The 26,596-nt window shown below is 45.4% G+C and overlaps 1 protein-coding gene across 1 annotated transcript in view; it reads left to right on the forward strand.

The window, feature by feature from the left end:
* The first annotated feature begins 497 nt into the window (after nt 1–497).
* The window catches only part of hspbap1 (hspb associated protein 1), a 36,111-nt gene continuing 10,012 nt past the window's right edge, over nt 498–26,596 (forward strand). The window contains 5 exon segments of the mRNA XM_042336468.1: nt 498–549; nt 3,289–3,468; nt 11,252–11,436; nt 15,962–16,098; nt 21,811–21,982. Coding sequence (XP_042192402.1) covers nt 525–549; nt 3,289–3,468; nt 11,252–11,436; nt 15,962–16,098; nt 21,811–21,982 — 699 coding nt within the window. The 5' untranslated portion in view covers nt 498–524.

Below are 26,596 nucleotides of genomic sequence, written 5' to 3' on the forward strand. Positions count from 1 at the left end.
CTACTATTACTGTCATTACTATTATTATTATTATTAACATTATTACTATTACTATTATAATTATTAACATTATTATTACTATTACTGTCATCATTACTATTGTCATTATAATTATTACTATTACTGTCATTACTATTATTATCATTATAATTATTAACATTATTATTACTATACTGTCATCATTACTATTATTATAATTATTTACTATTACTGTCATTACCATTATCATTATATTTATTAACATTATTATTACTATTACTGTCACCATGACTATTATCATTTTAATTATCATTACTATTACTGTTATTACTGTTATTATCATTATAATTATTATCATCATTATTACTATCACTGTTATATTACTATTATTACTATCATCATCATCATCATCCACTTCAGTCTTGAAGTGGGGGGGGGGGGGGGCGTGGCGATCCAGCGCGTCATTGGGCTATCGTTTTGGGGCTACTTTGGGCGGGTCCTCGGGCTACTTCCGGGCGCGGCCGGTCGCCCTGGAGACGGGAGCGATGGCGGCGGGGGGGACGAAGCGAGGTCAGCGCGCGCGTGTGTGTACTCCGCGGCTTCTTCTTCTTATTATTATTGTTGTTTTTGGTTTTTTTTTTGCCCGACTTTAAAACGAGTATTTTAATTGGTATTTTTTTACACACACACATATATATGTATTTTACTGAGAGGGTTTTTTTTTCTTCACGCGAGCGAGGGGCCTCTGCGCCGAGAAGGAGAAGGCCTCGGCCTCGGGTTGGCTCGGCGCCCGCTCGCGCTGTCGGCTGCGCGCGTGCGCGGGAGGGGACCCGCCCTCCTCAGACCACGCCCCCCTCTCTCCTCAGCCACGCCCCCTCCTCAGACCACACGCCCCTCTCTCCTCAGACCACGCCCCCGCTCTCCTCAGACCACGCCCCCGCTCTCCTCAGCCACGCCCCCGCTCTCAGCCACGCCCTCGCTCTCAGACCACGCCTCCTCTCTCCTCATCCACGCCCCCTCCTCAGACCACACCCCCCCTCTCAGACCACACCCCCACTCTCCTCAGACCACACCCCTCTCCTCAGACCACACTTCTCTCTCCTCAGACCACACCCCCTCTCCTCAGACCACACCCCTCTCTCCTCAGACCACACCCCTCTCTCATCAGACCACGCCCCCTCCTCATCCACGCCCCCTCTCAGACCACAACCCCACTCTCCTCAGACCACACCCCCCTCTCAGACCACACCCCCTCTCCTCAGACCACGCCCCCTCTCCTCAGACCACGCCCCCGCTCTCAGACCACACCCACTCTCAGACCACACACCCCTCTCCTCAGCCACGCCCCCTCTCTCCTCAGACCACACCCCCTCTCCTCAGACCACACCCCCGCCCTCAGACCACGCCCCCTCTATCCTCAGACCACGCCCCCTCTCCTCAGACCACGCCCCCTCTCTCCTCAGACCACGCCCCTCGCTCTTCAGCCTCGCTCCTCAGCCACGCCCCCTCTCAGACTCCCCCCCCCCCCCCTCACTCACACCACACCCCCTCCTCTCAGACCCCTGAGACCACCCCCCCCCTCCCTAAAGCCTAAGGTGATAATTAATGACCAAACCCCACAAACTAATACAATGAGAGCCCTCCATCCCCATCGCTCCCACTCCCCCCACTCCCCCCCTCCCCCCCCCCCCCACCACCCGCCCTCCAGACTGTAGAATGGCACAGTCGGGGTCGGTGCGCAGAGGAGGCAGAGGCTCGAGTCTACATACCCCAATAGTCCATTTGGCTAAAAGAAAACACAGCGCGGTCCTGACAGCGAGCTCGGCCCCTCCGCTTAGCCAACACCAGCCTTCCGCACACTCCCTCCGCCCCATCGTAAGCCCTACGCCCTAATAACAATCCCTCCCAAACCCCAAACCAATCATAAATTGGTCACTTCCAATCCACCGCTGTTTGCGGGACACCGCTGTGCGCAATTGGGCCGCCGCCTTCGCCCACAAAATATACAGTCCATTCACTTTGCAGCGTATGTTCTGTGAAGCGCTCCGGGACGTCCTCCCGAGGTGAAGAGCGCTATATCAAATGCGAGGGTTATTATTATTATTAGAAGTGAGCAAGCCCATCAGCCATCCGGTCTCTGCTCTCCAGAACCCCTTCCTAGAATCCCTGCTCCATCCATCGCCACCACCTTCAATACCCGCTAAAAGATAAAACGTTTTGAGCCCGGTTTCAGCGAACCCTCCCCTCCCCTCCTCTCCTCTCCTCCCCAGCCTGAGCTCGCAGTCAGTGGCGCGAAGCTCCCCGAGGTGTCCTCCCGACACGAGAGGCGCTACAAAAAATGTAAAATGTTGTCTGCGCCAACTGATTTAGTGTTTCGCTAATTATTTCAGGCTGTGAAGCTGCATCTTTGCAGAGCTTAACATATGTTCGCCCACAAAGTATAGTCAATAATGATATAACAATAATCCAAATCGGCGGTGTAGCTCCTTATCATGTCGTTGAGACAACAACAACAACAACAACAACAAGATTCCATTTATAGAGCGCCTTTCACGTCAGGAGGACGTCCCAAGGCTCTGCACAGTTGGGTCAGGACCCGAGGAGGGGGGAAATGGTCAGGGTGAGGGGAGGGAAGGGAGGGAGCGAGGAGGAGGAAGAGAGTCGAGAGGGGAGCTGAAGGCACGGCCAAAGAGAAAGGTTTTGAGACCGGCCTTGAAGGAGGAAAGGGAGGAAGCGGCGAAGGCACTGGGGGATAGAGTTCCAGAGCCTCGGGGCTGAGAGGCTGAAGGCCCGACCACCGATAGTAGGGCGGTTGGGGCGGGGGATGTGGAGCAGACCGGAGCCAGAGGAACGGAGGGTACGGGCAGGTTGGTAGGGGGATAGTAGGTTGGAGAGGTAGGAGGGAGCGAGGCCGTGAATGGCCTTGTAGGTGAGGATGAGGATCTTGAAATCAAAGGTGAGGACATCCCAAAACGCTTCACGGAATATAATAATCCTTCCATTTAATACAGCGCTTTTTACGTCTTCTAGAAGTCTCAAAGCGCTTCACAGAATCTACTTAACGTGAATTGACTGTGTATTTGTGGGCGAAACGCGGCAGCCAATTTGGCACCTTTTAGTGTCTGGACACATGGACAAACCTGAGTCTAGAAACAACACGGGTTAGAGCTGAGATCCTACAGGAGGTGCGGGAAATGATTTTGCAATGGGTGCTGAGGGAATTCATTTTACGACGGTGAATTGCATACGTTATCACTGCCCGATTGATTGGGGCCGTGTAACTTACTTATGATTGTTCCCCAACTGCAGACACAAAACCTTTTAAGCCCGAAGAGGCGAGGAATATCGTGGAATCTTTGCAGAAGCCCGCAGTGTTCTGTAACATGGTTTCAGATTGGCCAGCACGCCAGTGGGACGTACAGCGTCTTTCAGAGATCCTCGATGGAAAACCAATAGAATTCAGGATTGGTCGAAGGAAACTGAACAAAGGTAACTTCACTATCCCTTTTTTTGTTTGTTATGTTTGAACTTTCTATAATGATAATAGTAATAATAATCCTTGCAGTTGATATAGCACCTCAACACGCCTTTGAGACGTCTCAAAGCGCTTCACAGAACACACTGTAAAGTGGATTGACTGTGTAGTTTGTGCGCGAAACGCGGCAGCCAATTGCGCACAGCAGCGTCCCCGCAAACAGCCGTGGATCGAGTGACCCATTCTATACGGGGGATTGTTGGCCAGGACACTGGGAGGAAGAAACTCCCTTCTCTTTGCAAATTGTGCCGCGGGGCCTTTGCCCTATAGCATCCGCCTGAACAGGCAGACGGGAGCTTGGTTCAATATCTCATCGGAAGGACAGCACCTTCGACAATCCAACACCCACCCCGTCACTGCATTGAAGTGTCATCTTAGATGTGAGTGCAAGTCCCGAAATGGGGGCTTGAGCGCACAACCTTCTGACTCAGAGGCTGGAGCGCGCCCGCTGAGCCAGGCTGACGCACAAGCTTGCATAGAACAGAAGAACTAATCAGATTGAAATAGAACCATAGGTTTTCTAAATTATGGGGCGGGGAGGGGTGATGAAACCACTCGGACCACTTGATCAAAGACCATTACGGGTTAGAAACAGGCCATTTGGCCCATCTAAGTGTTTGCGAGTGTTCTCTGAAAAGATAAAACAATTAGCGGCCATAATAGTGGTAGTAGCCCTCGGAAGAAATTGACCAAAAAGCATTTTCCTCTGCAATTTACGCTTAGCTGGGTCAATGAATGAGCCCAAGAGAGGAATAAAATGTGGATGGGTAATCTCTTTAATTTGCCGCTTTTTTTGTTTTCGCCCCCGCACTTCAATTTGGGTTCCCTTCATCCCATTAACCGAAATTGCATTGGTGCAATAAATTTAGTTCCTGCTGCTTACTCCACACCGTCTTTGCATACAGTCAACCTATGCGAATCTGCCTTCGGCGCTTGTTGTACACCTGATCACTGCAAAATGGCCCCTGGATTTTGTGCGTGCGAAAAGTAGTCATCGTTTACTTTTCAGCACGGAAGAAAATCATGGGCATTGTAGCAAAGCAGTTATACTTAAAAGTACATTACAATGAAGATTAAGATACACTTAAAAAGCAGATTTTTCAGTAATGCATTTTTCCTCTTCAATGCCTGTAGGCAAAATTTAACAAGTTCCGTGTAATTGTAAACTGATGCCATTTGAATTTATTTTCGTGCTTGACACTGAGACCGCGTGGAGAATTGGGCAACACAATTACTTACTAGTACTGTAAATCACTTCCCTTTTAAGTATACATTCTGATGGTTGAGTTCTACTCTCTCATACCTCCCCCCAAACTTACACAAGATGAAGGAAGAGCAAATTTGTCAAAAGGAGGAAAGGATTTGATACAGTGCCTTAAAACGTTGTCGAGACATCTCACAGAATACACTATGAAGTGAACTGACTGTATATTTTGTGGGTGAAACGCGGCAGCCAATTGCGCACAGCAGTGTCCCCACAAACAGTTGTGGATTGAGTGACCAAATTATTATTATTTTTTTAAAGGATCGTTACCCCAGGAAAGCGAACCGCCAATCGACTAACAACCGGGTTACTGCTTACTGCTGGGAAACAGAGGTGTGTGTGTGTATGTGTGCGGAGTAAGGAAATTTGCCTCAGGTTTCGCCCTGCGGGGAAATCAAACCCGGGTCCTCTCGCTTGCGAGTCGAGTGCTCTAACCACTACACTGCAGAATTGGGTTAATACGATGTCCTCCTAACTCCATCACATGGATTTGAAGTCAGCTCAAGTCAATACAAAGGGTGGGATAGTGCTCTCACATCAGCATTTATCGGGCAGCCTGGAATCAATTCTTTTGTGAGTGTCATTCAGCAGGCAACCTGCCATCCAAAACTCAGCAGCAATTGACAACTTAATCCAGTAATCTAGCAATCCCACTCAGAGAAGGAACCCCTCTGAGTTGAGCTCCGTTTGAAAAAGGGAAAGAAAATACCGTATACTGGAACATAGGGGGAGGGAAAGGACTTCTGAGGTTGGAGTTAAAGTATGTTTCTAGCATAGAGGGGAGATTTAACCAATGCTCCTTTTGACCCGGTAACAACAGCAACAAATTATGTTTACACAGAGCCTTTCACGTCGCTGGACGATCAGGGATTTGGACCCGAGCTGGAGGGGTTGAGGGCAGGGAGGGTGGGCGTAGGAGGGTGACTGAAGGCATGGTCAAAGTCTGTGAAGTGAATTCACTGTATATTTTGTGGGCGAAACGTGACAGCCAATTGCACACAATGCAAACAATCGTGGATTGAGTGACCAAATTATTATTTATTTATTTTTTTGGCGGGGTTACTACCTCCGGAAAGCGTCCGCCAATTGACTAACAAGCGGGTATCAGCAATGGACCATATATGCAAGAGCTAATCAATGGGGCCACTGCATGGTGTTTCACCAGTCCCCTTATTTTCGCCCACAAAATATTCAGTCACTACACTTTACAGTCTATTCTGTGATGCGCTTTGAAACGTCTTGAAGACGTGATAAGGCGCTATATCAAATGCCAGCAATATTATTATTATTATTGCCTCTCCTTCCTCTCCCCTCCAACCAAGTGTGGTTCCTATTAACTGAGTCAAACATCAATGTTTGTTTTAATTATGGCAATGTTTGTAGTCTTATTTGTCGGTGTCAGCTGGAGAGAGGCGAATGCACAGGAGGTGGATCAAGCATTGGAAAAGGAAAGACCGAGGGAATTATAAGGCTTATTTTATCGTAATATTTTGAGCTCAATCCAATCTGACAAAATGATTAATAATGGTCCAGCCAACGTGCTTTATTAGTTTCGGGAAAAAACATTCGAGTTCGTATGATGGAGTGCTTTAACCATGTTTCTGACAGTCCTGTGGGTAAAAGTGCTGCATTTAAGAGGAAACTTCATGGATAGATGATTGAGGGAGAATAGAAGGATCTGGGGCTGGTGGGGGTGGAGTGGGGTACGATGGGTGGAGGCTTACATGGAAGATAAACATCAGCACAGATTGGTTGGGCCAAATAATAATAATAATAATAATAATATTCCTCGCATTTGATATAGCACCTTAGAAAGTTGTTGGGATGTCTCAAAGCGTTTCATAGAATATACTATCAAGTGAATTGACTGTATATTTTGTGGGCGAAACGCGGCAGTTAATTGTGGACAGCAGCGTCCTGCAAACAGTCGTGGATTGAGTGACCGAATTATTATTATTTTTTTGAGGGGATTATTACCTCCGGAAAGTGATCCGCCAACCGACTAACAACCAGGCTCCTACATACTGCTGGGTAAGCAGAGGAGTGTGGAGTAAGAAAACTCGCCCGGGAATCAAACCCGGGTCCTCTCGCTTGCAAGGCGACAGCTCCAACCTCTACACTACAGGATTTATTTGAAAGCTGCAAGACAAATAAGACATGGAATTGAAGATACTGATCCCTGTGGGCTCTTAAATCCTTTCTCGCCTCTTCAAGTGCTGTTTGATTCTTAGTTATCACCGGATTATGCAGAACATATTTGTTTTCTTGTTACTGATGTGCTTCCTCAGACAATGTTTTTAATCTGTTCTTGTGGAAAAATAACAAGTATGTGAATTGATGCCAAAGCACAATTCAGGAATGGTTTAGTGTTCTGCATTAGTGTAAAGGGATTTAGTTCTCTAAATCAAATTAGACATTGTATGGGACAAAGCCCTTTCCTGTAAATTAGTTACGTCTCATCAACAAAAGCTATCTTCAGAGCATTTTACGTCCTTTATTAAAATTTTATGGTAAATTCTGATCAAACGACTGATCTGATTTCAGATTAGCTTTGATTAACATTGGCCTCTCGTCAAGGTCAGAGCCTAGAATAATCTTATTTAATGCTTTGCTGTCCTAAAAGCAAAGGAAGGCCTATGAATAAATTAAATCAATCATAAGTACCTTCTCATTGATTACTTTGCATCATGTAAACGTGTTTCTTTTTTAAAAAAAAGTGCTTCACATGTGATATGAAAATACTTGGAAAGATAATAGTAATCCTTGCATTTGATATAGCGCCTTATCATGTCTTCGAGAGCACTTCACAGAATATACCGTAAAATGAATCGACTGTATACTTTATGGCGAAACGTGGCAGCTAAGTGCGCACCGCAGTGACCACACATTTTTTAAGGGATAATTACTCCTGGAGATGTGATCCGCCAGTCGATTAACAACCTGGTTCCTACTTACTGCCGGGTAAACAGGTGTGTGGAGTAAGGGAACTTGTCTAAGGTTTCAACTTGCCAGGGAATCAAACCCAGGTCCTCTCGCTTGCGAGGCGAGTGCTTTAACCACTAAACTAATACAGGACTGTGCCTACCCAGAGATTTATGATGAGGGTGCTCAATAGCAGGAGGTGCAAAAGGAACTGAAGGTGATTATTGATCATTCAATGAAGGTTCACCTAAGCTTAACGGATTTGAGTTTCCTTCTCGAGAGCCTTTGACAATAAGTCAAAGGAGCTTATTCTGGTCTTGTTATCAACAAAGCTTATCAAATTTGAGTTGGCACCTTGAGAGGATTTGACTTGTTTTGTACCAAACATTGGTGAGGCCACATTTGGACCTTAATAATAATAATAATAATCCTTGATATAATGCCTTATCACGTCGTTGAGACGTCTCAAATCGCTTTATGGAATATACTGTAATGTGGATTGACTGTATATTTTGTGGGCGAAACGCGTCAGCCAATTGCGCACAGCAGTGTTCCATAAACAGTTGTGTATCTATCATTTTATTACCCCCGGAAAGTAATCCGCCAATTGATTTACAACCCGGTTCCTACTTACTGCCAGGTAAACAGAGGTGTGTAGAGTAAGGAAACTTGCCTAACGTTCCACCCTGACAACCGAACCCAGGTTCCTTCGCTTGTGAGGCGAGTGCTCTGACCACTACGCTGCAGGACTCCACAATATAATATTGCAGTTTCGGAAACCACAGCTTCAAAAGAGTATTGATGTATTACGAGCTGGTTCATCGGAGAGCAGTAATTGTGGAGCTCAAAGTCTTGAGTGGTGTTCCAACCTTTTTCATTGAAGAAAATATAAATGTCAGGTTTAAGATCTCAAGTGAGATTAGATTTCTCCCCTTTCCACCCCTGCCCTCAGCTCCCAATAGAACGACGTTTGGGTGGAACAATTGCCCAACAAAAGCGGTTGAAACTATCGTCGTGTTCAAAGTGGATAAGCATCTGGGAGTGTATAGTACAGATAAGTTCAATCTGGGGGATAAGGCGCCTTTGCAGAAAGTTTTCCTATGCAATAGAGTGGATTTATCACCACTGTGTTTCGCCCACAGCATATGCAGTTAATTCACTTAACAGTATATTATGTGAAGCACTTTGGGACGTCTCAACGACGTTATAAGGCGTTTTATGAAATGCGAGGATTATTATTATTATTTATGGTGATAGAAATGAGCACAATGGACTGAATGTCCTTTTCTAGGTCTATGCAGGAGCGTTTACTTTCTCTTTCGGGAAGGGTAATAAATTAGTGTCTTTTGGGAGGTAGATCTATAGTGAATGCTGATGTTTCACCAGGAGAAGGTGATAGAACAGTAAATAATTAATTATAGACCGTATAATTAATTAGACACCATATATTTCAGGAATACGGATTCGCTCGCATTTGAGAACGTGTTACCCAAGCAATGCTGGGTTATCACACGACTTTGGCACAGTCTGATCAACTTCCTCGGAGACTGATTTTCCCTTTAAAAGGTACTTAGTGTGAGCATCTTCACACCGTAAATCAATGTGAAAAAGACTTTTACGGCATAAGAGTTTGACGTTGGGTGCTTTAAATGAACATGACTTTGTACTGTCTTCTTTTGTGACATGCAGATTGCTTTTTGAACGGGTTCCAAAAATCTTTTATGTCAACGTAGTATCCACAAGGGGATGTTTTTGCACGGTTGCTCATTTTCCCAGTCTAATGATGCGTACCATAATTCTGACGTTCCTTTTCATAACTGCAAGTGGGTCACTGCTATAGCACAGCCTGAGCTGGCACCTAATAAACCTTTGAAGCCTCTACCCCAGTGTCAGATTGCATCGTCAGTAACTCTTTTTAGGATAGCCTGTTTCTTTTCAAACTGCTTATCCTTACTCTAATCATTTAATGAATTATTAATCCCTTGCATTTGACGTCGCGCCTTAGCACGTGGTTAAGACGTCTCAAAGCGCTTCACAGAATATACTGGAAAGTGAATTGACTGTGTATTTTGAGGGCGAATTCGGCAGCCAATTGCGCACAAGCGGCGCACCGCAATGAGTCGTGGATAAAGAAATACTTGGATCATTTTAGTTTAATTGGCAGCATTCTTGTCTTTGAGTTAGAAGGGTGTGGGTCCCATATCCCCGTGCCTGGATTTGAGCTCATAATCTAGGCAAGCAATCCACTGTGGTACTGAGGCAGTGCCGGAATACGATAGCTTTGCTGTCCTCTGGATGTGATTTTTGAACTGCACAGGAAAGTAATACTATGAAGCAATTTAAGAAATTTCACTGTGATAAGAATGTAAGTTCTTCCTTTGCTGGGATCTCCTCACCACCTTGAGAGACGAGAGATAGATCCCAGTCGCAAGTCTCCGTTATTGTTCCACACAAACAGCACACCAGTTACTCCTTGTTCAGAATTTACACTGTTGTACTATTCTGTTATTCACTTGGGTTTTCCTTGCAAACCCTACTTGGCTTTCTCACTTCTCCTCCCCATCCCCTCCTCTCTTGTATTTATCTTTTCAGTAGCATTTGATAGATGGGAATGTCAGGAGTGGTGACGAACATTTAGTTGACGTGTAAGCCAACCATTCCATCCATAACTACATTGTGGCTAACGTAAGCAAATTGAGGAATTTTGAGTAATTCTTCTTCTCTCCACAGGCGCAGGGATTTGCAAAGCAGGCAAGAGCCATCTAGTTGCAGTAAAACTGCACTGCATCTCGTGTGTTTGTCAGCCTTCTGACACACGGAGACTCTTTTTTGGGGGTTCTCTCCATACTGAGCTGCGCCTTTAAAATAATATTTGTTGAGTCCATGGAAAGTAATTAGCTTGGAAAAGATTGGGCCTCAGTACGTTCATCTTAAAGTGAATGGGAACATAATGATGAAATCATAGAACTCAGGAACATAGGAACAGGCCATTCAGCCCCTCGAGCCTGTTCCGCCATTCTATGAAATCATGGCTGCTCTCTACCTCAACTCCCAATTACCCGCCTTTTCCACATACCCCTTGATATCCTGACCAACAAACATCTATCCACCTCAATCTGGACAATGTGAATGGATCCAGCCATAACCCACAGCCTTTTGGGGGAGGGAGTTCCAGATTTCCATTACCCTTTGGGTGAAAATGAAAGAAAAGGTTTCCTGGACAGAGCGACACCTTAGGCAGGTTTCACGGCTGTGCTTACCCAGCAGTAAGTAGGAACCTGGTTGTTAGTCGATTGGCGGATTGCTTTCTGGGGATAATGATCCCTTAAAAAAAAATTTGGTCACTCAATCCACGATTGTTTGTGGGACGCTGCTGTGCCCACAAAATATACAATCACTCCACTTTAGTATATTCGGTGAAGCGCTTTGAGACGTCTCAACGACGTGATAAGGCGCTATATCAATGCAAGGAATATTATGAAACGTTACAGTACATCTTCTCTCAGCGTGAATTTTGATCATAACTCTTCAAACAATCTGTCTTTTCCTAGTGCCTCAGTTCGAAACCCAGTGTGAGTACGTGAAAGCTACTCTGGAGGAGTTTCTAGTCTGGGTTCACGGAGGATCGAATGTCCTGCCAGAACAGTTCAGCAATTTTCCTCGAGCTCAGTACTGGGCTTATGCTGATTACAAGTACATCGCCAGGCTGCTTGAAGATAAGGCTGAGCTCTTTCAGGTAACCAGAGACACCGGTTTATTTTTACCTTGCAATAACAGTTTCATTCTCTGTTTCACAACAACTTGCATTTATTTAGGGCCAGTGCCACAGGGAGCACGATGCCGAGCTGGAGGGATGGGGAGCTGACGAAAGGCACGGTCGAAGAGGAAGGTCTTCGGGCGCGATCTGAAGATGGGGAAGGGGGGGGCAAGGTGGAGGGCTAGAGGAAGAGTGTTCCGGAGTTTCGGGACGTAGTGGCTGAATGTGCGGCCACCAATAGTGGAGCGGAGGGCACGAGGGACAAGCAGGAGGTCAGAGCCAGTCGAGTGTAGGTAGCGGGTTTTGACACGCTAACTAGCTAATTGCAGTAAGTCCATTTTAACGTCTTGTCAGAAGGACGGCAGCTCAGACATGCAACATCCCCCCCAGCGCTCTATTGGAGCGTCAGCCTAGACTATGTGATTCCAAGTCCCGACGGGTGGGCTTGAACTCACAACTTTCTGCCTCAAAGGCGAGAGTGCTACCACTGTCCCAGGCTGACACATGTCCTGAAATTACCTGCCAGCAAAAGAGATTTTTTCAAGGTATTTCATATTTCAAAAAAATGTTCATCCAGTAAAAGCACTTTGGAACATTTACTCAAGTGACAGACACTGAATAAATGTCAGTCATTGCTGGTGGTTAATGCTTTTTTCTCCCTTTGCAAGAAAAGGGTTGCCATAGCTGTTTCCAATAACTCTGCTATAATGCAACTCAGTAATGGTCACGGCTTCTTATAAAGTAGTAATAAATCCGTGTGCTATATTACCCCCGTTTCCAGCTGGCAAAGTCAACATATCGTAGCAGGAGATTCTGAATTTCATTTTGACGAGAGTTGTAAAAGATGCGAAGCCAAAGTGGAGGTTGTGGGGTGAAGGTAATTTCTCTTACACAGCTGATTTCTCTTAGCAGACCAGACCAGTCACTGGGAGACAGGGAATCCTCCCACTCGGCTCCTGTTAATTCTGCAAGACAAAGCCCTAACCGGTAGGGTGGTTTTAGCTGGACAAGCAGCGGGAAAGTTGGCCAGACAGCGCTATCGATGGCCAAGTTTTATGGTTTTAGCCGGTTAGACTCCAGCAGTTACCCCCAACGCACACACTGGGCTCCCCCCAAGCCTTGGCTCTTGCCAACCTGCGCCTAATACTTTCCGGAATTAGGTAAGGGGGCTGCGTCCCTCCAGGGAGAGAGAGAGAGAGAGAGCGAGAGAGCGCATTTCATTCCAACAATCTATCTCTGAGATTTCCAAGTCCAGGTGGGAGACATGGAATTCTCAGTTTGGTTTGGAGATTCTTAAGCAACGGTGATGGGTTTCCGCGTGTGTCAGACACCCGGCTGACCCAAAAATAATTCTCTTACCGGGGTTAATGAACACAGATTGTTCTGTTGCATTGCAACATTGACCTTGCAATCACGTTCTCAATTAAACCTGCAGCAGCCTCGCACTGAAGGCAGTGACATTAGCGATCACATCAAGTGCACATCACGACATATGCAGTGCCTTCAGCCAATGTAACAGCCTCCTCGGAAGGCTGGAAGGTACATGAGCCAGAAGGGAGAGGTTGATGAGATGTTAAATCTTCATCCGAGTGTGATCTATTGATCTATTTATTTCCAGATCATCATCTCTTTTTATGATTGAGTGACTCATTTGGATCCCATCTGCCTTGAGATTCAGGGCACTCTGCTCCCCTGCAAAAAAGAGTCTTGTTTTACTACGAGTTATCCTGCTTTCACGTCGCTTCAAATTCAAATTAATTCATGTTAGAAATCTAAGTTCATTGCTTACTCGACTCAACGTTTGTGAGCTAGAAACTCTGGAACTCTCTTCCTCTATCCCTTCGCCTTGCCCCTTCCTTCCCCATCTTCAGGTTACGTCTGAAGACCTTCCTCTTCGACCGTTCCGGCTCAGTGCCGTGCTCCGCCACTGTCAAGCGCTCTGGGACGCTACCCTGAGTGAGAGACACGGTGTAAATACCAATTGTTATTGTTAGAAGAGAGAAGGAAAAAAATAGCCAACAGCATTTTAGGGGTGAAGAAACCTACAGGACTTTTATTTTGTATAGTTGCTCAAGTTAAGAATCTTTGGGGCCATTTCTTCGGGGCCCATGATCTATGATATATAATAATACTTGCATTTGATATAGCGCCTTATCACGTCGTCGAGACGTCTCAAAGCGCTTCACAGAATATATAGTAAAGTGTTTTGTGAGCGATATGTGGGAGTCAATTGTGGACAGCAATGTCCCACAAACAACCACAAACATGGATTGTATAAATAATAAAGCAACTGATGCAATGGCATTGAGTTAAAGGTCAGTAAATGTTTTGGCTATTACGTCCCAGTCACTTCAACATCCTGATGTTGTCGGAGGTTTCATTAGAGACCGGAGATATGTTTGTGTCCCGAGGTAAATTCCATCACCAAAGTTTTAAGCTGAGTTCCTCCGAGGAACGACTGACTTCCTTGTAATATTCAGTCCTGCATGCAATTTGGGACAAATTGTCAAGCGATTCAAAATACACAGCCTCTTTGACAAATTTCTGCGCTGCGTTTTGCCACACAATCCACTTTACAGCGTATTCCGTGAAGCACTTTGAGAAGTCTCAACGACTTGATAAGGCGCCGTATCAAAGACAAGGATTATTACTGTTACTATTATAACTGAAATGCCTCACTTTTTGTTGCTAATGTGGCAAATTACACTGCTGTCGTATGGCTTCACAGGTTCCGTCGGCTGTAAATTTTAATTTGGCATTGCAGACGGCAGCGTTCTGGCAGATCGTATATTTATGTCAAAAGTGCCTTTTAGCTACACAAAAGGGATTATCACGCTCATTGTATCCCACGAACGTGCCAGAAATATCAAAGGTTTGAAAGCAAATTAACATGATTTATTAGCTGGAGTTCGGTTTCGAAGCGAAAGGATTTGCAGTTTTTATTTGTGTGAATATACGGGAAGGGATGCTCCAATGAGAGATATTCTTGGTGCTCTGCCAAAATAATAATAATAATTTGCACATTACTACACTACTGCTCTTTAGCCTGCTCTGTCCTGTTGTGCAGGACTTGTACATCCTTGTGCCTTCGAGCACAGAGTGACACTGCTGGACACCCCAGAGATTAACCGAACAATTTAATATTTTATCCCCGCAAATATTCACTTGTCCTTTTAAGAATAATAATAATAATCCTTTCATTCAATGCAGCTCCTTATCATGTCTTCGAGACGTCTCAAAGCTCTTCACAGAATAAATGTACAGTGTAGTGACTGTATATTTTGCGGGCGAAACGCGGCAGCCAATTGCGCACAGCGGGGTCCCCACAAACAGTCGTGGATTGGGTGACCAAATTTTCTCTTTTGTTTTTGAAGGGATTATTATCCCCAGGAAAAGCGATCCACCGATCGTCTAACAACCGGGTTCCTACTTACTTAAACAGTGTGTGTGGAGTAAGGAAACTTGCCCAAGGTTTTGCTCTGCCCGGGAATTGAACCCAGGTCCTCTCGCTTGCGAGGCGAGAGCTCCAAACACTACACTGCAGGGCTCCACAGATCCAGGGTAGGGTGTGTCACTGGTTGATACGCCCAAGATTATTATTATTATTTTCAAGGAGCCTGGTGTTGGGAAGAGAGGATCGGTGCGAGCAACAAGTTAAATTTTTTGTGTTTTGCTTCAAACTTGCTTGAACGCACTGAGCATCTGTTAGACGTTATAAGGATATTAAAAGGCCTAGCGATACGTGATCTCATGCTGTTGGCAGCAACACGGATATTGCATTTGCGCTCTGATCACTCCTACATGACATCAGCATTATTGCACCTAACAAATTGGTGTGTTTAATTTCCCTCGAGGCTGACTTGTTGATGGGAAACTCTCCAACATCTTCAGTCCGTGGATAATGAAAGCGACAAGCTGCTTCTGGCAAAACGTGTGTCGTTCGGCGATGCCTGGAACCGAATAATCACCAGAGAGCAAAATTGTCACCAGAGGGCCAAACGGTCATGGGAGGCCGAATGGTTTGTTGAGCAAAAAGCAGTGAATAGACGATGCGATTCAGCTTGGGATCATTGAGACCTGGAGTTGCGTCCTGTTGTTTATTTCTTTGGGGACTGGGTGGTGTATTGGGTTTCTGCACTGTTACTTCACTCACATCGGGCTTTCGTCCAGCCCAGCTGATAGAATGAAGATGTCCCCTGTCTATGCCATCTGTGAGGTTCCTATTGGAACTAGTTGTTTACGAGTTTTGTAGATATTTCAAGAGAAGACGAAGAGAAGAAAATCGGAGGACCTGCCAACCCCAACTACTGCTGTGCGCAATTGGCTGCCACAAAGTATAGCCAATTCGCTTTGCAGGACATTCCGCGAAGCGCTTTGAGACATCTCAACGGTGTGATAAGGCGCTATATCAAATGCAACGATTCTTTTCCTTCTTACTGGGGCAAGGAGGTGATGGGAGGAGAAGATAAGTAATAAGAAATGTAACGTGTGTTTTCATTAACAGGACTTAATGTGGTCTGACTTTGGGTTTCCTGGAAGAGATGGAAGAGACAGCACATTGTGGATTGGAAGTGAAGGAGCAAGCACTCCCTGTCATCTGGACTGTTATGGATGTAACCTTGTGTTACAGGTGCAAGGAAGGTACCCAGGCAAATCTTTCTTTTAAATTAATTTTCTTTCTTACCCTCCTAAGTTTCCTCCTTATTTCAGATATCCCCTTCCCCTTCCATGATGAATGTCATCCATTTTATAGTAATAATACTCCTTGCATTTGATACAGTGCCTTATCACGTCGTTGAGACGTCTCGAAGGGCTTCGCAGCATATACTGTAAAGTGAACTGACTGTATATCCTTTGGGTGTATATCTGTGTCCTACACACAGTCATGGAGTCATTGAGTGACCATATTTTTATCAATTTTTTTTTATTCATGTTTTTTGAAGGGATTATTACCTGCGGAAAGCAATCTGACAATAGACTGATAAGAGGATTCCTACTTACTGCTAGGCGTGCGGAGTAAGGAAACATGCCTAAGGTTTCACCCCCCCCCCCCCCCCCCCCCCGGAGAATCAAACCCGGGTCCTCTCGCTTGTGAGGCGAGCTGCTAACCACTGCACTACAGGACTCCACCTCTGACTGAGAAGGCTGTTGAACTGCCTCTGCCAGGCCTGCTCCGTGTTTGGCACTTGGGCAGATGATGAGGACTGATCACCACCCCCACACCCCCCCTCCGCCCTCTCTCCCCTGAAAGAAGTGACTAAAACCAAGAACTTGTCATCTTTATGGCGCCTAGTGTGGTTTAATTCCCAATGGAGTGTGGGCACGCATTAAATCACATTGCTTGTGATTTAATCTGTTTACAGTGAAAAATCAACACTGGATCAGGTCCAAGATACAAATACACAATACAAATTGGGTGAATTAAACATTGTGAATTGGAGACAGTTTTAATTAGATCAGCAATAGGGTAAACTTCACGCTGATGTTGGATCCGTGCTAAAACCACAAGAAAAATGAGGGGTGGGCTAGGAGAGAGGGAGGGAGGGAGGTTCGCTTCTATTTTACTCACAGAAGGTTGTTAGAATGTGGAATACATTACCAGGTATGGCTGTGAGAAGCTGAGGCCATTCATTAGCAAGTGCTTGGAAGGGAATTGGATAAATATGTGAGGGGGAAATAATAATGAAGGATGTGGGAAAAGGATAAGGCAATGGGATTAAAGGAACGGGATAGTTCCAGTGGGGGGAGCTAGCACCAACGCAGACTTATTGGGGCAAAGAGCAGGGGAAAGAACGGGATTAAGGGAGAACAACAACAATTTGCATTTATATAGCGCCCCTCGTGCAGGGTAGCGTCCCAGAGCGCTTGCCAGTGGCGGAGCTGAGTCGGGGGGAGGTGACCGTAAGCACGATCGAAGAGGAAGGTCTTCAGGCTCGACCTGAAGATGGGGAAGGAGGGGAGGGAACAAGGCAGAGGGATTGAGGGAGAGAGTTCCAGCGTTTCGGGCCTCAGGAACCAGCAACAATCATAGGCACGATGGAGTTAGCGCAGATGGTTTCAAAGGGAGCTCCATCAGCACAGATTCGATGAGCCAAATTGCCTCCTTCTGTATGTTCTATGATACTAAGTAGACGTGTGACTGAATCTCCCCAACCTTGTCCCACGTCTATTTACCTTGCCTGCCTTTGAAATATGTAGACCTGTGTAATTTTTCCCCAACCCAGAACAGCGTAAACCAGGTAGCTCCACTCATGACGTGTCCAGTTTGTAGAACCGTGTCAGCTTATAGTTCTGTGTCCAGTGCCAACAATGCGTTAATCACACCTTCCTATTATACTCATAAAAATCTTAATGTTTAAATTGATGGTGGACTGGAGCGAGATTACTCACTGGAGGGGGCGGAAGGGAGAAATTGAATTCGAAGTGTGAATCAAAGTTCTTTGATCCGTCAGTCACTGTGCCGAATGGGACCCAAGTGGCTGAAAAAGACCGAGCAAATGTGCAGTACGCGGCGAGGGCGTTGTAAACATTGTGAATGTGGACTTTGTTTGGTGAGGTCATTCCGTTCCGAGTTCCCACTTGAATTCGATGTGCTGAATGAGTATGACTGCACCTGTGCGTGTGCGCGCGCGCGCGCGTTCGTGTGTGTGTCTGTGGTGTTGTTTTTAAATAAATCCCCATTTTCGAACGACGTGCAAAGAATTTCAATCGCAAAATGCAGCCCTTCAAAATCTGCTCCAAAGTGTATGCGACCGGTGGGGGGGGGTGGGGTGGGGGTGGGCAAGATGCAATAACAGTGAGATTGGCATCAGACCCTTTCTTTTCTCCTCTCTGCCACTGAAATCGCCACACAGTTTAAAGAAAACACCACTTGGTTTGAACGGCAGGAGTGAGCACCTTCTTGAAAACGCAGAGATGCACTTGGAATGTCAATGAGGTATGAAGGGCATTCAGAGAGCAGTGGCATCACAGGCCTGGGATTGATTTGCCAGACCACTGTCTCGATCAAGGGAGCAGCAGCAAGCGTGTTTCTCCCGCAGAATACACAGCCAATCCACTTTAGTATTAATAATAATAATCCTTCCAGTTGATATTACGTCGTTGAGACGTCTCAGAGCGCTTCACACAATGCACCGTTAACGTGAAGCGACTGTGTATTTTGCGGGCGAATCGTGGCAGCCAATCCCGCACGGCAGTGTCCCACAAACAGGTGTGGATTGAGTGATCAAATTATTACGACAACAACAACAAGATTTGTGTAGTGCCTTTCACATCGGGAGGACGTCCCAAGGAAAAGCGATCTACTAATCGACTAACAACCGGGTTTCTACTTACTGCTGGGTAAACAGACGTGCGTGGAGTAAGAAAACATGCTGCCCGGCCGGGAATCGAACCCGGGTCCTCTCGCTTGCGAGGCGAGTTCTCCAACCACTTTGCTACAGGACTCCGCACTGTACAGTATGTCCTGTGAAGAGCTTTGCAAAGTTTCAGTGACAAAATAGTAAACCTACGGAACAGGCTCCCTAGGGTGACGGTCGAAGCAGGAAATGTTGACTCCTTCATACATGGATTCGATAGTTCTCTTTTAGGAAATAACACGATGGGACATAGAACATAGTGCATGCGACTGCTAGGAAGGTGGAAGGCCGACTGGATGGACCTTGTTTTTTTTTTGGCTCGCATTACTTATGTTCTTATGTTCTTACGTTCTTATGAGATAAGGCGCTTTATCAAACACAAGGATTATGGAAGGAGTCATCGAACGCAGACAGACTTCCTTCAAAAATGCACAGAGAAAATATTGTGTGGAAGCATTCATTCTAGCGTCGAGACCTACTAAAAACATCAAACATTTTAACTTGACCTTTGCACATGTTCTAAACAGCGTGTGTTTTAATTTAATTACATATTGTAAGATTAAAAGATCGAGACTTGAGGGAAAAAAAAGGTCATGTGTTATTAACTGAACTTAGATTCTGAATTGATTTCACTTTAACCTGCGCATCCTTAGCTTTGTTAAATTACTTGTTTGTTGGACCTTTTAAAATCAATCGGAATAAAACTTGACAATGAAAATAGCAGATTCTCTGAACCATGTTATTCTTGAGCTCAGTGTAATTAAAATGTTCCACTCTCTTTGCGTTGAAAGTTGTCATTATGTTCTCCCGAGGAAGGATCATTATATATTCTGCCATTTAAAAAAAAATTAAATCAATGAATCACACTGGAATCAATTTAGCTGGTGGAATCTGGCGGTATATTTAATATTTTTCATGTCAAATATGGCAGAGGCAGATTCCTTATCGATCTCATTCTCAATGAAGGTGTCTGTCAAGCGTTAGACTTGAGGATCATGGCCTCCAAAGGCCCCTTTTGTTATGAAACGTAGAGATGGCTCACTTCAGAAAATACTTTATTCTTCCTTTCCCACGAAGGTTATTGTTGATTCTCCGAAGTTCTGCATTAAATTAATTGGTGGACTCGGGTTAGCACTGCTTCCTTTTAGTGCCAGTTTAGCCTCAGTTGTTAGATGAACACTGTTGTAATAATAATAGTAATCCTTGCATTTGACATAGCGCCTTATCACGTCGTTGAGGAGACGTCTCAAAGCGCTTCACAGAATATACTGTAAAGTGTAGTGACTGTAGGCTCAGGTCGTCTAACTTGATGTTTCAGTGCAGTGCTGAGGGAGTGCTGCGTCGTGGAAGGTGCCGTTTTTCAAATGAGACGTTAAACAGAGGTCCTGTCTCTCCCTTCGGCACCTTGGGACGTCCTCCTGACATGAAAAGCGCTGTACAAATGTAATTTGTTGTTGTGTACTTTAAAGATCGCACTATTACACTATTAGAAAAGGGTTCCCCTCTACATTGCTGCCTGGCCAATGATCCCCCAGATAAATTTGTCATTCACCTCACGGCTGTTAGTAGGAATGGTTACCCCATTTGACTACATGTATAGAAAGTGCCCCATTTAGCAGTTATTACTGCCAAGCAGAGAGCTGTTCTAAAAAGGACTTTCTTTGACCTGTTGGAGCCCAAACTTTTCGCAAACGAGGAGACATTTTGCGCTCAGTACTGAGAATTCAGTTGCGTTGCGGTTTAACTAGGTTGCTGCGATTTCTGTACAAGCAGTTGGGTTTGAGTAATTACTCAAGAGCTTTGAATTCTCCCTGACACTGAATCTGTTTCACATTTGGATTTTTTTTTGGTTTTGTTTGTGCGTGGATGCACAGTGGATGATCCAAATCCCACCCCCTCTAGGACAGATTTGGCCATTTTCCCCAAAGAAAATGGAAGATACATCTGGAATGTACCTATTATGTGAGACGTCTATCATTCCCTTTATTCAGTAGGGTCTTAACTTGGTTGACAGATGCAATATATCTGCTGTGGGGGAAGGCTGCCTTATTCACTGGGGTTGTTAGTCAAAGAGACCATGATCGGAAATGACTTGTGTGTCTAATCTGAATGCTTGTTATTATACAACTCTTAAGTGATTTTATAATCATAAAGCCATCAGTTTGGAGATCTGACCACATGGTGTTCAAATGAACATATCTTACTATGTGGAACCTTCCACTCTCAACACATCTACTACCCCAGACACATCTCCTGTGCAAAGTCTCGAAGGAAACAACGCATTCCGGCAATTGAATGGAAACAGTTTCCTGAATCTCTGCAAGAACGGGTTCTTTGACTTAAACTGAATCTCTTTCCCACTACAGTCAGCCTTACATAAGTCATATCTTCGGGAGGATATCACAACTTTAATAATAATAATCCTTGCATTTGATACAGTTCCTTATCACGTCTTCGAGACCTTTCAAAGTGCTTCACGGAATGTACTATAAAGTGAATTGACTTTGTATTTTGTGCGTGAAATTTTAAATTCACAGAATTAAGAGAGAAAAGGAACGCCCTAAAGATGTTTAGCCTCCCCCCACTCCACCCACAAAACACAGACAGCTATTCTCGTACCCACGTCTAAAGTTCTATCACGTTTAATGCTCGTTATTGACTCCTTCCACCCTACTATTGGTGGCCAAGCCTTTAGCCAATGCGCCCCTCCTCTCTGGAACTCTCACCTGAAATCCTTTACCTTTGCTGTCTTTTGCTACCTTCAGAATCCTCTTTAAAACACATCACCCTGACTGTGCTTTTGGCACACACGCTTAAATGCTCCTTCCATTCCTATCTGCTCAACACCCTCTATCATCTCGGTAAAACACTTGTACCGTGGAAGGCCTTCGGCGAAGGAGACAGACTGACCAGAGAATAATTTGCAGCGTCATAAAACAATCGGGTTTCTTGCGGGAGAGTGACATAAATCTGGAAATGTTTTGTGTATCTGCAGAAAACGGTGGCATCTCTTCCCTCCAGAAGACACCTCCTTCCTGTATCCCACTAGAATTCCTTACGAAGAGTCGAGCGTGTTTAGCAAAGTTAACGTTGTCAACCCCGACGTCAAGATGTTCCCTCAGTTTGGTCGCGCCAAGCCCCACATTGTGACTCTACATCCAGGACAGGTGAGTGAGTGTGTGGTAGGAGTTTTAAGTTCTGAGTCAATTTTTATACTGTTACTGTTAGGTACGAAACAATAAATAGTTTGGGACACGAGATGTCAAGCGACTGCCAGGATGGTGGAAGGCGAACTGGAAGGACCTGGGTCTTCTCTCGCCTCGCAAATTCTTACGTTCTTATTACTTGTGTCCGGCAACCTATAATCAAACTGAATTTGGTGATTGGAACATAAAGTCAGTGGTGGTGGTGGAAGGGTTGGGGGAACAATTTGTGCTTCTAAAATTACGAAGGGAATTAGAGTGGTTTGATGTGAAGTCCATCTGAATATAACTTCAAAATAATAATAATCCTTGCATTTTATACAATAATAATCATCCTTGCATTTGACACCATGTTGCCGAGACGTCTCGAAAGAGCTTCACAGATTATACTGTAAAATGTAGTGGCTGTGTATTTTGTGGACGAAACGCGGCAGCCAATTGCGCACAGCAGCGTCCCACAATCAGACATCATCAGGCTGCCTTGGGTTCACCTTGTTCCCAGTTTGTACTTGACTAAAGCCCAGATTGACCTTCAGGCTTTGCATTTGTTGTGGCTTCAGGCAAATCTTTGCAGAATAAAAAAAAATCCCGACAATTTTATCCAGAATTTAAAGCTTTCGCAGCTTTCGGAGGATTTTTCTTAGAGAGGGAGAGAGAAAGTATATATTTTTTTTTATCTGGATTATTTTTTGCGTGCGTTAAAATAGGTCAAAATTCCGTAGGTCAACCGAGACGAAGAGATGCGAATATAAGGATTATTATTATTTACGTCTTGAGGGATCACAGTTTTTGTACATTTTAAAATCTTGACGTCTCGAAGATGTGATATAATGATACTAATCCTTGCATTTGATATAACGCCTTAACATGTTATCGAGACGTCTCAAAAGTGCTTCACTGCAAAGTAAATTGACTGTGGGTGAAACACACCAGGCTAATTGCCCACAGCAGTGCCCCACAAACAGTCGTGGACTGAGTGACCATATAATGATTATTGTTATTTTGAATGGATTATTACCCCTGGAAAGCGATACGCCAATCGACTAACAACTGGGGTCCCTACTTACTGCTGGGTAAACAGAGGCGTGTGGAGTAAGGAAACTTGCCTAAGGTTTTGTCCCGCCTGGGAATCGAACCCGGGTCCTCTCGCTTGTCAGGCGAGTGCTCCAACCGCTGCACTACAGGACTCCACTGTAGATTCTTGTGATTTACAGTCCAAACTTACCACAGTTAAAAAAGACCCTCGGCCATTTTACAAGTTTATTCCTGGAATAAATCCACGTCCAGCGTTTGACATGTACTGGGAACGTACAGACCCCCGGGGCGGTGGGGGTGCGGAGGGAAGAGGGGAGAGGGCAAAGGTCAATGATGACTGAAACGATGGAGTCAATCATTTCACTTCCACGTTGCGATCGACTAACAAAAAATGTGGTCATTGCAGCTTTTGCCGGCAATAAAGCGGTCACAACATTTGACTGTGATTTTGGTGAAGTGCTCTCGAGATATTTCAACGTGAAGGCAGTATAAAAATGCAAGTTTTACCCTTCACAATAATAATAATAATAATAATAATAATCCTCCCTGTATTTGCTACAGCGCCTTATCGAGTCGTTGAGAACCCGTTGAGAACCTCGCATGCGAGGCGAGCGCTCTAACTACCATCAAGGTCAGGCTTGTCCCTCGTCCCCTCCGCTCAACCGTCAGCTCCCGCTCTTTCAGCCACGACGCCACGAAGCTTTGGAACTCTCTCCCCCAATCCCTCCGCTGTACCCCCTCCTTACCCTCTTTGAGTTCACGGCTGAACCCTGCCTCTTCGACCGGTCACCTCCACCTCCCCCCCCCCCCGCCCTCCAAGCCCAGTTCGGCGTCAGGCTCCGGCTCTGTTAAGCGCTCCGAGATGCTGCCCTGCGTGAAGGGCGCGGTGTAAATGCAAGTTGTTGTCGTCACGCTGAGAGGGAAGGGTGTGTTCTTCTGAGGCTGAAGTTAAGATTCATAAGATGTACTTTTGGCGCAGAGTGGAGGGAAGCTGGATCTACCTCATCCAGGTGCTCCGAGACACCGCCTGGCCTGAAGGCCGCTATAGAAAATGCATGTTGTTGTTGTTGTTGTCAGAGCGTGTTTGATGTTAAAAATCAGAAAGAGTTCCGTTGTTCAACGCTAAATGAAATACCTCATCTTAAAGCCCATCAAACGGCCTTAAAATATAAATATACCAATCAGCTGGTCCAGTAGTTTAGCATTGGTTGATGTGCCACAGTGTGGAGGGGTGAGAGCGCTGGTTAACAGCTGAATGGTATCAAGCGCCAACCAGTCTTTGGTTCTCAGCTCCACTGTTCCATTTAAGTGACGTCAAATCTCATTTCGGGAGAATTTCCATCACTTATCTTACGCTGCACAGAGTGACACGGAAATTTCAGCACAGGAGGAAGCTCTTCAGTGCTATCGTGCCTAAACTGTGCTCGCCACCATCCCTCACCTCCCGTCCGCCGCTGGAGATATCTCTAATCCTATTTTGCTCTTTTTGCTCCATTGCTCTCTCCTATCTTAACTCTTCAAGTGTTTCTCAGTTTCCTTTTATGAATGGCGCCATTGAGACCGATTTACCAGCCACTTGCCCTAGATAACGCATTCCACATCCTAGTGTGAACGTTGCCGTGGAGGTCAACTTTCCCGTGTTGCCCTTCCGAAGAAGACTGCTTTGTAAATCGTGAGGGTGAACAGACAAAACGATGGGAGGGGGGGAACGACTTGATAAGCAACGGCTGCAAGCTCCGTTTGAATTACAATGTATAACTATAATAATCCTTGCCTTTGATACAGCGCCTTATCACGTCTTCGGGACGTCTCAAAGCGCTTCGTACAGTATACTGTAAAGTGGAGTGACTGTGTTTTTTTTTAAGGGATCCACCAATCGACTAACAACCGGGTTCCTACTTACTGCAAGGTAAACTGGCGTGTGGAGAAAGGAAATTTACCTAAGGTTTCGCCCCGCCCGGGAATCAAACCCGGGTCCTCTCACTTGTGAGGCAAGCGCTCTAATCAATAAGCTTCAGGAATTCTGCTAATCGTTATCGCTGTGTCTTAGACTTTCGGCCTTCATTTTGTTTCAAACGGCGTTCCTCACGACGGTACAGAAAGGCGATTTGAGATAGCGATGTCTGGAAGTATCACTCGCTGGGCATCGCAGTCTGAACCCAAACCTGATAGATGTTCCGTCCCTCGAATCATTAGCGCCGTAAAAAGTGGATTCGTTTTTCTTTCGTCCAGAAGAAGTTGCGATCACTGCCATGTGGCCTTCCCTGTTTTAACACACACAAACCTGTGAGTTGTGGTTGTGTGATTGGCGGGAATCCAGAGGTGACGATCTGACAGCCACACATTATGAGAGCCACATATTGTAAATTAGTGATAGCCACAAGAGAGACGATTTTTGTATTAAAAAAATCTGGGAAACTGTACCGTTTATGAATTACCCTGAGACGAGAGCGAGTTAATCAAAGAGCGGTTTTGGTAATTTAAGGGCCAGGGCAAGTTTTATTTCTTCCGTCCCAGTCGCTGGCCATTTCTTAATCATCCGTCTCTTCTCAGTTCGGCATAAATCTGTATCAGGTGCGTGTACATACTCCAGTGAGTCATACCCAGTTGAGGCAGCTGTGTACATGGAATTATTTTTCATTCGTTTTAGACCATTTCGCTAAAATATATGTAAATTGCTTTCGGGAAACGCGTCTGTAAATTGGAAAGATTTTAATTCTTTTTCCGAGCCAGGGAGCTATTCTGGGCCTACAGGGCGCGAGATCAAACTATGATGGGTACAATTATGAAATATCATGTTTTGTTTTGCGCATCGAAGTGATGGATGGCTGTGCTTGTTTATGGTAATTTCCGACAGAGCAGTAATGGAGAGCAGTTAATTCTGGTAAAATCCGACATCCCGCCTGCGGATCAGGCATGCCTACCAGTATTTAGCGATTATGAAAAAATATATTTGCCGCCAAGAAGTGGGTGGTGGTGGCTAATGAGGAGACGTACCCAGTCCAACACATCTGTCGTTCGTAACAAACCCCTTCTCCCCATTGCCAACGACTGCGCTTTCAGCCACTGAACACTCTGGAACATTCTTCCTCCATCCCTCCGCCTCCGCCTCCGCCTCCGCCTCGGCCCCCTCCCTTCCCCGTCTTCAGATCGCACCTGAAGACCTTCCTCTTCGACCGTGCCTTCGGTCACCTCACCTTCCCCCTTGGCTCGGGGACGCTACGCTGTGTGAGGGGCGCTGTGTAAATGCAAGTTGTTATCGATTGTTTTTGATGATCCATCCCGAACCCATCTCTCTCTCTTACCTGCTGCTAATTGAGTAATACGCCTTTGGCCGTGCAGCAAAAGAAACCGAAGTCGCAGTCGCTATTTATCTTTGCGGAAGCTGTGAAACACGATCCGATTGCTTCGTGTTTCATTGCCGTGATTCAAGTTTGCACGATGGGAAGTTAGGATGGAATGCCCAGGCTGGAGTTAAACGCTTGTGTTGGAGTTTATTATTTCAAATATTAACAATCCTTTTGACGTAGCGCCTTATCGCGT

Source organism: Callorhinchus milii, unplaced genomic scaffold (genome assembly GCF_018977255.1).
Source record: "Callorhinchus milii isolate IMCB2004 unplaced genomic scaffold, IMCB_Cmil_1.0 Scaffold6, whole genome shotgun sequence".
Lineage (NCBI taxonomy): Eukaryota > Metazoa > Chordata > Chondrichthyes > Chimaeriformes > Callorhinchidae > Callorhinchus > Callorhinchus milii.